The sequence below is a fragment of the Clarias gariepinus genome, chromosome 22, assembly GCF_024256425.1.
Source record: "Clarias gariepinus isolate MV-2021 ecotype Netherlands chromosome 22, CGAR_prim_01v2, whole genome shotgun sequence".
NCBI lineage: Eukaryota > Metazoa > Chordata > Actinopteri > Siluriformes > Clariidae > Clarias > Clarias gariepinus.
In genome coordinates this window covers 19205256-19222503 of record NC_071121.1, presented here as the reverse complement: position 1 = coordinate 19222503, position 17248 = coordinate 19205256, and the positions used below count along the sequence as shown (strand labels likewise).

General features: G+C 36.0%; 1 protein-coding gene across 1 annotated transcript; it reads right to left on the bottom strand.

The window, feature by feature from the left end:
- Window positions 1–1328: 1328 nt before the first annotated feature.
- bin2a (bridging integrator 2a) lies at window positions 1329–16148 on the bottom strand. Its single transcript, XM_053482053.1, has 14 exons — window positions 16068–16148; window positions 14406–14561; window positions 13128–13208; window positions 12970–13024; window positions 12592–12686; window positions 12402–12497; window positions 12142–12249; window positions 4678–4763; window positions 3818–3893; window positions 3612–3694; window positions 3339–3443; window positions 2003–2549; window positions 1856–1924; window positions 1329–1747 (listed from the first exon to the last, which is right to left on the bottom strand). The coding sequence occupies exons 2-13, from the start codon at window positions 14508–14510 to the stop codon at window positions 1871–1873; spliced, it is 1491 nt and encodes a 496-aa protein (XP_053338028.1). The 5' UTR covers window positions 14511–14561; window positions 16068–16148; the 3' UTR covers window positions 1329–1747; window positions 1856–1870.
- Between the last annotated feature and the right edge of the window lie 1100 nt (window positions 16149–17248).

The window sequence follows — 17248 nt, the reverse complement described above, 5'->3', positions numbered from 1 at the left end:
GCTTATTTGGAATAAGTTTACACGAATGGGTCTGTGCGTTTACCTCTTCTTACGGAGATAAGATAAAAATAAATACTTACGGCTGGAAGGTGATGTGGCAGCCATGATGGAAAAGCGTTAACACCTAAACCTGTACACAGCAGCAACACAAGTAATACGGCCATAGCGTCAGCGAACATGTAATATAGGCGATTTCCAATTTCCACAAGTAAGCTAAAAAACAAATGTTTATACTAGAATTGTTTTTACGTTAATTACTAAAGGGATTAGTTTAACTCCACTGCATGAAAGAACTAAATGTAGCTAGTCAAGTCAACTTTGTTTCTCTGAACGTCGTTATGAAAACCCGACACTCGGTGTGAGGCAGGACCTTTCAATCATATACAATAAAACGAGGCAATACATACGGTATTACTTTACAATTTACAAAACATTCACTGAATTCGTCCAATTCATTTTGGAGGAATGAGGCATAAGTTTGCGAGTAACAAAACATTTCGGTTCCTTATAATCAGGAGAACAAAATCACACACGAGTCGATCACGAGTTTAAAACGTAAAATTAAAGTAACATTAATTTATGAGTTATTTTTCATTCCGCTGTCAAACTTTCCACAGGAACAAACTACAAACAGCCAGTCTTTTAATCAGCCACCACCACACCGTCATGAAGCATCAAATCAAGCGGTCAGACTTACCAGACGGGGTTTCTATCCGTCAAAAGTCTTTTGTTCGAATCGATAACTTCATTTCAGAGTTCTATGACGTTGTAAAAATAAACATTTGACGAAAAGACACGCAAATACAGATAGAAAAAAAGCAGTTCAATGCACGAGGTGCGCATGCTATGTGCTCATTTACTCTGTATCCGGAACAGTGACGCTCCGTCCTCGTGCACAGCTCTTAAACAGGAACTCACACTGCAGTCTCTCACACAACTGTCTGTCTCTCCCCCAACTGTCTCACACAACTGTCTGCCTCTCCCCCAACTGTCTCACACAACTGTCTGTCTCTCCCCCAACTGTCTCACACAACAGTCTCTCTCCTGTATCTCACACCACTTTCTTACACACCGCAGTTTCACGCATCACTCCTCTCACACAGCAGTCTCACATACAACTGTCTCACACACATCCGTCTCTTCCACAAATTATACAACTGTCTCCTTGAAAATACAAACCATATATAACCCTAAATAATTACATAATAATAATAATAAGAATAATGATGATGATGATGATGATAATAATAACAACTGGTAAATATCGAAATAACTAAATAGGTTATTAAATATTCTATTAATGAAGAGGAACTGAAATAAAAAACATATGGTGGGCACATTCGACTTTATTAAAAAATTAACAATCAGTTCTTTTTTTTAACAATTAATAACAAGTAAAGTATATTTGCAGTTAAGTGCATTTAACACAGCAATATAAGAGCCCACAATCCAACACCCAAATTGCCCTTAAGGGTGAACTCACAAGACAATCAAAAAAGAAATATGGAAAATACATTATATACTCATATGAATTAATTACTGATTAGAATAGGTTTGATCATATGCAGGTAAATTGATTAGAGTCTAAGCTTGATTTAAAGATTAATTAGCATTTTCTTCAATTTCTCTTTATAATATTAGGAACAAGAAAAAGAGGAAGAATAGGTTTTATTTGGTTGACATTTTTGGAATTTGTGTAGTAATATCCAAATAGGAGATGTGTATTTGGTTTAAATGCAGTTCATCCCTACGAAGAGAGACAACAGATGCAAAATAAATACAGTGATTAGCAAACCAACTCATTATTGTACAATGAATAGTAATAAAAAATTACACTGTAACTTTATATACTGACCAAATATCCTCTGTTTCAGAATGTTTCCTCTTTCATTTCATCGAATATTTGATTATTTGTGGCATTTTCCTTAAAATCAGAGAAAAGACACAAACATTACAAAAGGAAAGAAAGAGTTAATTTTATGTTTGCTTATTATTTATTTACCTTGGAAGAGACTCCGGGTTCTTCTTTGTTTACTATGTTGGAATTTATGGCTACTCCAGCCACCCTTACTGAGTGAGGTTGACTTAGTTCTTCAGGTTGGGTGCTGTGCTCTTTAGGATCTTCAACAATTGATAAGACCACAGAATTAACTTTTTCAGACTGATTTATATTCAAATCCAATTCATTCTTATCACAAGCCTCTGGAGATGAATCATTCTTGATCTCTAAGCTCACTCCATCCTTTTCTGGGGACAACAATGGTTCCCTTTCTTTTGTTTCAGTACCTTCATTCTCTTGATTTGCATTTTTGTCTGTAAGGCTGTAAGTGTGCACACTTTCTGGAGCTTTTGAATCAACCATTGCAGGTGCAGATATAGTTGAAGGTTTTCTCTCTACTTCTGGGTTGTCCTCACTTCTGGAAATGGTGTCTGTCTCCCCATAACTGATGTTCCTAGGGGGCTTTGGTCTTGTGGGGCTTGCCAGGACCTCTTGGCTGGAAGGCTCATATGGGCTTTTGCCAGACCTAAAACTTGGTGTATGTTCTCTCCTACAGCAGCAAAAAATTTTAAGATAATTTATAAACTGTGTTTCAATTTTATTGTATTAATTAATAAAATTTTAAGAGAATGCACTAGACTGCATAATTACATAGCCTGGCACAATAAAGACAGCCCTTGACTGTAATTGGAGTTCACTTAAATGCTTGAAAAAGTTGTATTGTTAAAAAAAAAGTTTAATAGTAAAAGTAAGGGAATTTGCACACCCAAAAGAAATGCAATATGACCTCACATTATTGGGACTAAACAACTGTGTTGTCACAAGAAAACCGATCATTAAAGCTAATGCAAAGCAAAAGCTTCAATTTAGCATAAAGATTGGACTTTGGAGCAATGCAAAAAGAGCATGTAGTTTAAAGAGTCCAGAATTACCCTATTGCAGAGAAATGGGCATCATGCATAGTGCCCACTGTACAAGTCTCTGGTGGTACTATTAATATCTGGAGTTGCTTACTGAATGACCTGGTTAACCCATCAATGGTTATTTTAGTCCATAATGGAACAGCCATATTTAAGGTTGGCAATGCCACTGTTTATTGGCCTTAAATTGTGAAAGCACCACAGATTCCTGATCTGAACTCCACTGAAAAGCTTTTGGGTGTGCTAGAGAGGACAGTGATTTAAATCATAATCAGTAAGATCTTGGCCAAAAATAAATATTACTCTGGATGAAATTAAATTACATTGCATGTTGTTGTCAAATGTGTGTAATCAAAGCTTAAGACTTTGTCTGTTTGTGACAATGTGATTAATTAGAAAAAAAAACTTTTCTGCCTCACCTCAGTGTACCTCGAGAACTGTAACTCATGTGGAGCTCAGAGAAGCTGGCTCTCAATGATCTGGGAGACAGTGCATCTTTTAGCGACCTCCTCTTCAATGTTCCACTGCCAAACAGAAATAAGAAATTCATATAATAAATCTTAGGAACTGTAACAATTCCCAAACACCTTACAAATTCACTTCTGAAATGTACCCACATGCTAAGAAAATCTTGAAGCAGTAATGATTATAATATACAGATCAAATGTTCAAGTAAGAAGAAAGCAACAAACCGGTTGAAGTTCTTCACCACAAAGCTCTTGTCAGGATGCTGGGCTTTTAGGTTCATCATGATATTTTGTAAATCCTTGTTATTCTAGAGGAAACATTTTTTTTTTTATGTTTTATTTTCACACTGGCTGCATTCACACACAAAAATAGACTCTTATGATAATGTGAAATTTAAATGAAGAACTTGTGAGTAAACACATGGACTTACCAGAGACATTTCCTGGTAGAAGATTTCCCTCAAATTTGAGATAGCTTGGAAGACTGTTATATAGCATCCAATGCGACTAAAAAAAGAATTACAGTAAAAAACATTAGTTTGAAAGATTTATACCTGCGTTCTTCATTCCTTCATTTGTAAATAAAATTCAAATTTTATTTGTCACATACACAGTCAAATTCAAATTCAAAATTTAAATTCAAATTTTATTTGTCACATACACAATCATACAGAGTACAATATGCAGTGAAATGATTTTGTGCGACCACAGAGTCGCGACGGCAGCCACCTAACCGGGGCCATCATAGAAAATAAGGAATAAGATACATTAGGATAACGAGGGGAAAAAAAACCCTCCCAGACTGTCCTTCGAAAAGCGCAGTGTGCGATCAGGGGTAAAAAATACCTCAGCAACGAGCACATAAAAACATGTAACAAGACATAAACATTGTAACGATGAGGGTAAAGGGGATAGGAAATGTCCAGTACAGTCATACACAGTACCATATGCAGTGAAATGCTTATATATGCTTGTTGTATACTGTTTATCCATTGCATCACACACTTCACACTTATTCACACAATACAGGCAATCTGGAAACACCACTTAGACTAATCTGCATGTCTTTGGACTGTGTTAGGCAACTGTAGTACCCAGAGGAAACCCACCATGCACCGGAAAAACATGCAAAATTCATGCACACAGACCCGAGGCAGGAATCAAACTTTCAGCCGTAGAGGTGCGAGGCCACAGTGCTAACCATTAAGGCACCATGCTGCCTAAAGATTTATATACTAAAAAAAATAACAATACAAGTATTCTGTTGCTATTAAATACATATGTATCTTACCTATCATACAGAGGCGGCAGCTCCCCTTTCAGTTCTCTGTTTAAGTCCTCAAAGATTTTTTTGGTAAATTTTACTTCATCCTCAGCCTGTAAAAATAAATGAATAAATAAATAAATAAACCATTTTAAAACTCTCTAACAAACTATAAACTCCCATTTTGCACCAGATAGAACATGTTACTATAAAGTTATGCTATTTAACATTTAAGTTGTAATGTGGTAATCAGGTTGTGTAAAAATTAATCACAAATCTTTGGTATGAAATGTCTGAAATTGTCTGAAGGTTGTGAAAGACACTTGGCTAAAGGTGGAAATTTTGTTAAAAAAAATGTTGAAATAATATAATGGATATCCAATTGCAGACAAAAAGAAAAAGGTGACCAATGTTTTGTATGAATGTGTGGTTCAAGCCCATACTACTAAGCAAAAAAAGTTAAAAACCCTTTAATGTAAACCAAAAACATAAAACTTTTGTCCTCTGTAGTGCAGTCTTCTGTTCCTTTGTGTAATTTGTACATTCATTACACTGTGTACCAAACAGCAACAGTTGGTACAGGTATCTCGACAACAGGCAAAATTTTGTTACACATTTAAATAAATGTTTAAGAGGAAAGACAAAATTTGTAAAATAATAAACCAAGTGTAGAAAGGCATAGTCAATGATTACCCTCAAGAAAGTTCCAGAGAGAGGACAAAATTCGCTAGAACAACTCAGATTTTTTTATGTAAATCATAAGTTAATTTTTCCAGTGGTAAAAGTGTGGTCACCTGACTCAACCACATATTGACCGAAGGTACCTGAGCAGTTGACCATAATAATAATATACAGTGGAACCTTGGATTACAAGCATAATTCGTTCCGGAAGCAGGCTCGTATTCCAAAACACTCGTAAACCAAATTAAATTTTTCCACAAGAAATGATAAAAACTCAAATTATTCGCTCCACAGCCCCCCCCCCCCCCCCCCAAAAAACATAAAAATAACCAATATAAAAACTATAAAGTAAAAATAAAACAAATTACTGCACAGTAAAACTAAATGCCGACAGATAAGTGTTTCCGTTTATGCACGCAGGCGCTCTGTGTGTGTGTGTGTGTGTGTATGTGTTTGTGTATGTATGTGATGCTTGTCGCGCAGCCACATAAGGCTGGGGGTTGTTTACATAAGCCAATTAAGATAATAAATAGAAATAAAACCCCCAGGCCTTATCAGCGACCCCTATATGGTTTATTTTGTTCCTGAATTACTGTGTTTTGGTTCCGGGGTTAAGCTCTCACGAGCATGCGCGGTTATGGCGCGAGGGATCCCTGATGACATGTCATGTGCTGGATTTTGTAAGAGAGAGAGGGATTGTTTGCTGTACCAGAGGATTACTTTTCCCGTGGTGGATTAATCTTTGATGGACTCATTCAATACCCCTCTCATTCCGTTTTCTTGTGCTCCCGGATTGAACATCCTATGTGAGACCAAGCCATCTCTCCCCTCCACCATCACACACACACAAACAATAACAAAACTACTGCCAGGAAGCCCTAGAGAGAGGGACTGTGACTGACTGTTTTTTGAGGCGGGACAGTATATGGGAGAGGCAGATGAAGAAGCTGTGTCTCGCTAGCGCACCCACCATCCACAGGTTACATGCCTACATCCCTGCCTCATCACCCTCGCCTGTTCTACATTCACCCAGTACTCCAATCGTTACGGCTATGGAAAGGGTGCATAATCAAAGGAGTCAGGTATCCTATGTAGTTCCTCCTTTCCTTCCAACATCTACTTCTAGTCACCTTACCTTCTCAGTTTCACCAACTACTTCTTCCTTTTGTGCTCGACCTCCCATCTACTTGGAGTGTCCAGTCAGGGGAGACTCCTCCGAGCCCTGGATAAAGAGCTCAGAGGTCACAATCACCACAGCCTTCCAAGGAAAAACGGAGGAGGACTTCAACTGGTAGTCCCACCTTCCTTAACCCAGAGGTTCCTGCAAGATTTTCATCACAAGCCAGCGGGTTGCCACTGGGGCGGCTAAAAACCATATTGAGCCTCCTAAACATCGCCTGATGGCCCACCATCCGCAAGGACGTCTGGCAGTTTCTTCAATCGTGTGAAGTCTAACAAAGCACCAAGAGACGGGGTAAGGGAACCAGGGGTCACCAGAGATCGGCCATGCCCTTAACTCCGCATCCCAGGAAACCAGGGAAATCAAGATTAAGCGCAATTGAAGACTTAAGAGACAACTTATTTGAAATGGATAAGTATTTCCTAACATCCTTTGACACCAAAACTGTTTATTACAGTAAAAATGTAACAAATCAGTTGTTGGATTTTATTGTACATTGAATGAATAAATGGTAGGGAAAGGATCTTGTGGATTCAATCCCAACCCAGCGTGAATCAAATCTATAGATAAACCAACTTAACATATGCTTGATTTGAGCACCCCAAAGGTATAATTGGAAATTGGGTAGAGATCCTCCAGACCTAGAGATCCTCCAGACCTATTTTAATACCATGTACACTACTGTTATTTCTTACAGCAACCTCCAGTGGTTCAATAACCAAATAGAATAACAAAGCGAAAGAGGACAACCTAGACGACAACCACTGCTTACTGAAAATCTATTAGACAACATCCTATTATTGTTAACCTGAGCTATAGGATTAGAATATAGGAGTTTGACTAACTTAATAAAATTATTTCCTAATTGTATTTTCTCTAAGACTGCAAAAAGAAAAGGCCATTCCACCCTATCAAATGCCTTTTCAGCGTCTAGGGATACAATGAAGGTAGATTCCTTGGTGAAATTTATATGATCTATAATATTTAGAACTCTTTGAATATTGTCTGAGCCACACCTGAATTTCATAAAACTGGTTTGGTCTGGGTTGACAATAAAAAGTAAAAGATTTTCAAGCTGCCGAGCTAAGGACTTGGCTATAATTTTATAATCTACATATTAGTAGGCTAATTGGGCGATAAGATGAACAATTTGTTGGATCTTTGTCTTTTTTAAAAGCAGACTGATAATTGCCAATGACCAGGATTCAGGCAAAGAATTAGTCTCAAAAAGATAATTTATCACCTGCATTAAAATAGGGCAAAGCTCAAACCATAACTGCTTATAAAACTCTATTAAAAACCCATCTGGGCCAGGAGCTTTACCGGTTGTCATTGACAGAATGGCGTGCCAAATTTTGTCCCTGGTTAAGGGGCATTTATAGAGCTCCTAAAATCATTAGAAATACTGGGAAGAGAAATCTAATTTAAGTTATTAAGCAAATCCTCATTTGATCCATGATAATCAGCTGTATAAAGATTCCTATAGAAATCAGAAAAAGAAGTGTTGATGTCCTGAGGATCAAAAGCAATGTTGCCAGCAGATGTCCTAATTGCTTTTATAGTTCTTTCACTCTGCTCCTTTTTTAACTGATAGGCCAAGAGATGACTGGGTTTATTACCAAACTAATAGTAGCGCTGTTTAGTGTACTGTAAAGTAATAATTTCTTGGTATGTTCTGTATAGTCTAAGTTATATTTGGCTCTGGCACTATTCAATAAAATCCAATTATCTCGATTTAGCAACCAGGTTATCTCGATTTGTTATTGTTCCAGGTAAAATACTTCAGCTTCTATTTCTTTCCTTTTCTGTATTTTAAATTTTTTCCTTAAAGCACCATAAGCAATGAGGTGACCCCGCAACGTAGCCTTGGCTGCGTCCCACTTTATTGCAGGAGAGACTGGTGAGTTCTGGTTTTCTTGCCAATACTGAATTATTTTTGTCTAAAAAAAAGAGCAAAAACTAGTATTACTCAAGAGCGAAATATTGAATTTCCAATAATTAGACCTCTGAACAGGTACACTAATATCAATGACCAAATAAAACAGGTCATGATCAGATAACACAATTGGGCCAATGTGACAAGAACTCACATATTGTATACAACTGGAGGGTATGAAAAAAATAATCTAGTCCTAAATAAGATTTATGGGGGTGGAAATAGAAAGTATAATCCCTATCCTTAGGATGCAGCTCCCTCCAGATATCCACCAGTCCCAAATTTTAACAGATGTTATGTAAAATATGTGAAGATTTGCAACTTATTTAAATCTGGGGTGAAGATTTATCCAAGAAAGAAACCAATGTTTTTGCAGAGCTGATTAAACTGGAGCATATACATTGCCTACAGTAATATGTTTTCCAAGAATTAAACCAGGAATCTTCTTTCTGGATGATGCTCAAGGATAAACGGCATGTTTTTATGAATAAGAATTGCAGTGCCCCTACTATTTGACATGAATTTGGAAAAGTATATTTGGCTAACCCAGTCTCTTTTCAGCTTCATATGTTCCTTATCTGATATATCCGTTTCCTGTATGACACTTTTGCCAGTACGAGCAAAAGTACCACAAATAAAACGCAAAAAAACAAACCTATAAAACCCTTACCCAAAGACCTCATCCCCAACTGATAAGGCACAAATAATATCAAAAAGTCACAAAACAACATAGGAAACCTAGAAACAGGTGACAACAGCAAAATGCAACCACCAAGTTATATGCTGATATCGCTAATGTAAGTAATTATCAGTAATGAATAACCATTGGGGGTAAAAAAAACAAAAAAACAAAAAAAAACAATAACAATAATAATAATTATTATATATATATATATATATATATATATATACAGAGTGAGGTCAATAAGTATTTGATCACCCTGTGATTTTCTCTTATTTAGAAATCATGGAGGGGTCTACAATTTTAAGCATATTTGCATTTTCACTGTGAGAGACAGAATCTAAAAAGAAAAATCAGGAAATCACTTGTATGGATTTTTTTTTTTTAAATTGTGAATTACTGTGTCAAATAAGTATTTGATCACTTGCTTATCAGCCAGATTTCTGACCGTCAAAGACCAGTTATTTTGCTTTTAAATAGTCCAGCTACATTCTGATCATGATTCTAAATTTGCAGCACCTGTTTGAGGTCGTTAGCTGTCATAAAGACACCTGTGCACCTGTGCACCCCACAATCAGCCAAAATATAAGTAGATAAATGGGGTATCAATGATGCTAAGAATTGTGAAGCATCAGCCCAGAACCACACGGGAGGAGCTGGTCAATGCTGTGAAGAGAGCTGGGACCATCGTTTCCAAGGCTGCCATCATTAATACACTAAGACGTCATGGTTTAAAATCTTGCAACACACTGAAGGTTCCCCTGCTTAAGTCAACCCATGCCCAGGCCTGTCTGAAGTTTGCCAGGGACCATCTGGATGATCCAGAGGAGTCATGGGAGAATGTCCTGTGGTCAGATGAGACCAAAGTAGAACTTTTTGGTCTTAACTCCATTCGCCGTGTTTGGATGAAGAAAAATGAGAGCCCAACAGTGGCAACTTGGTGGTTATGGGGTTTGAACCTGGGATCTGCATGACACCTCCCTACTCTAATTATCTTAAATGCAATTAGGTGGAGGAATTTATGTGTTCATTATACGTACGACTGAGTCTGTAACAACTAGTAATGATACGCTATATTTTGGAAACTTGCTAGATTATACCAAAACATGCTAGATTATACTAGTCTCTTACATGACTCATGTAAATGTATGGCACTGGGTTCCCTTTACCTAACCACAGTCTCAGTCTCACTTTATATTATTCGGTTTGTATTTTTTGTATTCGGTGTGTATTGTTAATAGCTGGTGGTGTTGTTGATTCCCACCTACATAAATCTATAATAAACATCTTAGGTTTCCCAAAGAGCTTGTCATGTCATCTGTAAGGTGTAAATAGGATTTACATATCCTTACCCTGATCACATAAGCATGAATTCTGCATTATCAGGTATTTTTACTTTGAGGCCAAGCATATATAGTCAGCTTCATAAGTATTTTTACCAAGACAGTGTATACTTTCAGCTTTAAGGGCAGTGGTGGCTCAAACGGTTAAGGTGGTGGAGGGTTCGAGCACCAGCCCGGCCGAATTGCCACTGTTGAGCTCTTGAGCATGGCTCTTAACTCTATCTGCTACAGGGGTGCTGTAAGTTGCCAGGCTCTGCACTCTGACCCCATCTTGCTTGCTGGGAAATGTGCACTGAGTTCCTGATTGAAAGGTCGGCGGGATATGCAAAGAAAGAATTTCACAGTGCAAAAATATTGCATTAACTGCTTTACAAACTTTTTCCAGGCTCAAAATAATTGGACAAGTGACTAATAAGCAGTTGAATGCCCAGTTGTAGCCTGTGCCTTAATATAAATTAAAAGGTCTGACGTGTTAAATTTTAATTGGTAGCTAATCATGAAACACACAAAATATGCACTTCAAAGATGCAAAAATATGAAAATTGTGTTTCTGTTCAAATAATTATGTTATTTATAGGTAACCAGCAACTCTGTGATTTACCAAAAGGAGCACCATTTCAATAGAAACCACATAGAAAAAAATCATAAAGAATAAAACCCAACCCACTTTTTCTTCACCAGATTGGAACTGCTAAGTAGTCATTTACCCTGCTAATGTGGACATCATTCCATTCATTTTGAGCTTTATGTACATATTGTTTGAAGCACTTATAAAAAGATGGTTTAGATAAATGTTAGAAAAGGTGTGTTTTTAGTTTTTGGCTAGATACATGCGACAAGGTCTATATTAGTTGTAATGGTTGATATAAAACATATCACTGCAAAATTATACAAGTTAGGGCCTCCCAAACTAGGGTCCTTATCCCCACATTGTGTTGCTTGATTTATTTATGTGGTTTGCGGAGAAATTCCACTTTTCTTTAATTCATTTATGTTACAAATTAAAAAGATTTTGTGATTTTGTATGAAGAATTATTGTGTGCTAATGTTTTTTTTCTAATGTTTTGTATACTGACACACTGCACTAGCATTTTTCAGCAAAAATAAACCCGAAAGTTTTCCCCTTCAATCTACCTCTGCTTGGCAAATTAGTAAAAAAAAAAAGAAAAGAAAAAAGGGTACAAGTAGCATACTGTATTTTTCATGACAATGATATACATCTTGCAATATGCTTTTTAAGAAATGAAAAGTTACTTGCTGTATCAGTTAGAGTTAAAAGAATTGAGCCAGCTAACATATAAATTACAGCAGTATTTTTTTAATCAAAGACTCATTTTGAGGATTTTCCCATTTAAATCTACATGGCAAATTTATTTATTTATATATATTTGTCAGCATATGTGTATTTTTCTAATCTTATACAACACTACCTACAGTATTGGTATGTCAAAGTGAGCAATACTCCTTTTTAGTTTTTAGTCATTTACATAACAAATAGTAATATTAATTAATATTAGTAATATAGGAGCTTTGTAATGTTTGAACATTTTAGTAGATCTACTGATCGTGAACGTTACAGAGCTCCTATATTATAAATCTTGGGATTATGGAAAATGTTTACTATGTATACGCATTTTGACCTAAAGGCAACAATTGGATCTTAATCCACCTTGTTTATCTTGATGTCATCTCTCTTTTTGGCATTCTGCAGTGATTCCAGTTGGTGACGAGTAATATCATAGTCCACAAGTTTTCTGCCTCGTTTGGCAATCCTTTCCTGAGGGCCACAAAATGCACAATGACATGGAAGTTAAAAAGCCAAATAGGGTAAAAATGGACTGTTGGATATATGTGTGTGTGTGTGTGTGTGTGTGTGTGCGTGTGTGTGCGCGTGTGTGCGTGTGTGTGTGTGTGGAAGTGGGTAATTACTCTCATATCTGGGAACTGGCTCATATAAGATTCTATTGTAAGCAGTGCCTGGTCTCGCAGTTTTGCCTCATAATCGTTCCACAGCAGGTCTTCCCCCTTTGTAGAGAAAGTTGCATATCAGAAGTACATATGACTTTTGCTGCAAGAGCAACCGTTGCACATTCTGTGAATAAGTTTTCATGAAGATCACCTCTACAACAGCCCCAAGGTCCTCTCCCCCTTCCCATTCAAGCTCATAAACGTCAAACAGAGACTGAAACAGACGACCGGATGCATCTCGCATAACTGTGGAACATATGTTGCATTATGAGAATTCTAGGTTAATTACTTGTTTACATGTCATGGGTGTTTCAACACTAAAAAAATATGTTATAAAGCTCATTTTGATTTAGTAACTGCATTAAGATATTAACAACTTTAAGGTATAAACATTAAAAACATTTTTTTTAAAGATTTTTTTTTGGTTTATACACATTACATTAACTTCAAAGAAAGCATTATAATGTAAATATTGCTTTAAGTACTTGTTTAGCCAAACTTCCTAAAAAAAACTCATAATCTAACAAACCTCTGACAGCATTTAAGTATGCTTTAAGGTCCTTGTATATTCTCTGTCCATCATTCTATGAAGTAAAGAATTAAATAAATAAAAGCACAGTATTAGATATCCATTTTACCATTTCTTCTAAACCAAGTCTTATGTTTGTGATAAACAGTATTAAGTACCTGCTGTTCTTGGAGGTTTTGTACACATGTTTCAAACTGTACATCTACTGTCTCTTCAGACCTGCCAAACTTCTGCAAAACCTGAAAGAGTAGCAGGCAAACATTTTAGCATAGTCAGATAAAAGTTTATGTGATTGTACGAAACTATTTCTGTGACTCTAAGAGGGTTCTTGCACAGTAATATGTAATGATGGGAGGGGGTTTCAGTGTAACATGATTGAAGTTTCTGATAAAGGGCAATGTTAAAGTAAAAGAAAGTTGAATTTTGTTATTGTCTGTGTTGCTGCATGAAGAACACAAATGCTGCAAATAAAATGACATTTGCACCAATCCTCGTGTTTTACAAATATTTAACCCTTTGTCAAAAACGACCCACAAACAGCAGAGAAAACTCCCTAAATTATCTTTCTTTAACATGAAATTTAAACACATACATGCGTACCACACACACACACACACAAGGATAACCCCCAGGGCCCCAAAAATATGCAGTTGCCTGTGCCTAGGGTATTGCCTCAGTGTTCATCACACCAGCCATCAATATAATTATCTTGGTGATAAGAAATTCGGAGGGTTTCAATAAATGTGGAGAAAACTGGAAAACTGATACTTGTGGATAGGTCCTAAGGAGAGGCTACCTCTGGTCTTGTGTCTGTCATTTGTTACAGTTACTTTACATCTTATGAACTCAGCCCAAAAGCTCCTGAAGAAGCAGATTACAATGGTTGGCCAAGTGGAAAGAATAAGCTCCCCTACACACTCCTTGCAACAAATGGGAGAGTAGCCTTCTCATCAAAGGGTAAAAGAATGTTGTCATTTCCAGCTCAGTGCACAAGACACCTAATATCAATAATCAGGTCAAAAAGTCATCATCCTGGATGCCTGGTAAATTGAACAAGAGGAGACTTTTTCCCCAAAGGACTGGGTAACTAAAACAGTGTTGGGCAAGACATACATCTGCAAAGCCCATGCACACACACTGGGTCATTTGGCATTTCCAAATTGCCCAGAGTGTGCAAGTGTGTGTGCTTGTGTGCCCTGTGATGGATTGGCACCCTGTCCAGGTGTGAGAGTGCGATAATAATAATAAGAAGAAGATGAAAAAAGAAGCTCTTCAAATCTCTAATGAAGAAAACAATCATGACAGGTTTATTGCAATAGAAAAGTGTGTTTTTATCTGCCCACTAAAATGTAAATCATTGAAAAAATTTAATTAAAATGTTAGCTAGAGAGCAGGTTACCAACAGCACTACTGGTAATTTTACATGTGAAACTTACCCTCTCTTGTGCGCGACTAAATTTCCGTTGGACTCGTTTAGTGAAATCGCCAGCACCCCCCTTTGAAGGGTGACTGGGACTGGTGCCACTTTTTGTCTCAGCCATGATCTCCAAACTTGGTTTTGATCTTAGAAACAGTGATGTATATGCCAGACCCTACAAAGAATTATTATTAAGGAAAGAGTTAGGTATAAAAGTGTAAAGGCTGTGTATTATTAGTTATTAGTTATTAGTGTGTTTAACTAGTTCAAATCACACCACAGTATTTTTTTAAACTTGGTAAAACTTATTTTTCAGGTGAGTGCTTATGAAATTAACGATTGACATTTTATAGTTAATGTTAAGTATTTTAATTTAAATATTCATCAATGACTGTTGGGTAGGAAAACTAAAAGTAAAAATTGCACAAGTTCATATGATGGTATTTAAAATGTGCAATTTTATTTTTATTTATTAAGTATGTTTTGGTCTTATAAATTCTTCACTCTGCCTTTAACTTAATATCCAGGTTGTATTGAAAAAAAATTATAGCATGTATCTATGTTGTTTAGATACTATTACGATATTTATAATGCCAATGACAAGACAACAACATATAAATTCTTTACTTAAATTTATTTTTTAAAAATGCATTAAGTACTATTTATTGTGGATTTATAAAGTTATTATTATTATTAAAGAAGTCCTATGTCTGAAGGAAGAAATACATTTCATTTATAACTTTATACATAACTTATATATTATTTATATATAACTATATTTTTTATAATTGATATTTCACCTTTACTGTAAAATGACCTCATAATGATATTCAGCATAAGTGCATGACTGTGCAAGGACATTCACAGTTGTCACCTCTGTTAAGAACTTCAAGTTGATAAAACAGTATACACTTAACACACATCAGTAATACGTTTTATAATTTAGGAAATAACTGCATCCAAAACAAATACTTCGTATAAAAGCATTGCATAGATCACCAGGATTTGATCCTGATTACACAGTGAGTTTGGCAGTAAGTTGAAATAGTTTTTATCTGCAGGCAGGAACAATGCAATAACTACTATTATACTGCTATATAAACTATCGTGAGATGACCTTAGACACGTCTCCACCCTGTGGACTTTAGCCTTATAGGTGTTTTTTATCATAACTGCTGAGGTACATGCAAAAAAACTCTGGACATACAGTGAAACACAAATTGTGAAATAAGATTTTTCTCAATCCTATATATTTAGGTCAAAATTGACAAACGCTTTCCTCAAGGACCTTAGCCCTAGTGTTCTCATTTAACACAGAATGAATACCTGACTTTACTCATTAACAAACCATAGCTGCTCTGTCAGGAAGCGGAAAGACTGATCGCCATAAAGCTGTGGACTGTTACTACCAGTCTCCTGCCTTCTCTTAGTGTTGCGGGTGGTAATAAGCTATTAGCACAAAATCTTTCGGCTTAAAACATTTTAAGGTACAAATATCACTGACCAAGCAGACGGGCAATAATACATTTAAATGTAGAGAAATCAGACAATCCATAATTAAAACCACACTATAATGTGTTACTTAATTTATTCACTTGCACTTATTAAGTCATCATTCAAAAGCAGTTCCATAATGTTGATTTGTTCCCCATAACCATTTATTCAAAGATGTTATGCTTACCTGTCACTGCTTTCTTTCCATGGGTCCAGCAGTTTCCACGTCTACATGCGCTCTTTCTACTTCTCCAAAGTTATGTGCCCTCTGAAAATCCTTGAACTTTGGAACCAATTGTCTACAGGCTCTTGGGTAAAATATTTAGTGAGCACGCCACACTAGGCTGACGGGAAAAAGTCATTACACCGAGTTAATACATGGGGACTGAGGTATGCCTGATATACTGTAGCACGGTACTGTGACCTATATAAAATTATATGTATGTGGGTCATGATCAAAATGCACATTAAACTAATTGGGCAAAAATAATTTCTGGCAAAAAATTTACAAATTATAACAATTTTATTGACAATATCATTTGTTTAATTGTAGTCACAACAAATCAGTAATTAATTCCATTAACGTTTAGTTAATAAGTCAATGAGTAATTTGTTTGGCCTTGTATTGTAGACTCAGGACATTTTTCTTCCTCTCGATCATAAAAGAAGGACAAGGCTGCACATTGCACAATGTCAGAGATTGCCCTGGGATATGCTTTATGTACTGGACCACAAAGTATTTAAAACATTATGTTAGATATTATATTTTAGTTTATGGTAATGAAATTTAAGCAGTTTTCAGTGGCACCGGTCATAATTCTCTTTTAGAATTTGCTGTTCATCAGGGCATAGATGACTAGTAAAATTATAAAATAAATACGTGCTATAGTAAATGATATTGCACATCTCCAGACCTGTATTTACTGTTAATGAAAATAACCGAAATTGAATATGAAATCCAAACCTTACAAAGCAAAACATGCAGGTACAGGTCAAGAGCTTCATTTAATGTTCACATCAAACATCAGAACTGACAAAAATGAAAATGAAAGTCTACACTTTAATCATATCTTGACTCACTTCACTACAAAGGCACACAAAGGCAATATTATGAAAGTTTTGTCACTTTCCAAATACTTATGGACAAGAGTGTATACATATGAATATGTAATAAGAGAAAATGTATAGTTTGAATACAAATATCACAACATTACAAAAAAGAACAAGTTTCTCATAAAAAGGGGATTTTTTTTGTTTTACTAAATTAAAATAAAATGTTAAAATGTTAAATTCACATAGTGTTTGTGATCAAATTTTTTTTGGATAAGCTTATGCAGATGTTGATGCTGACAGGAAGAAATACTTTAA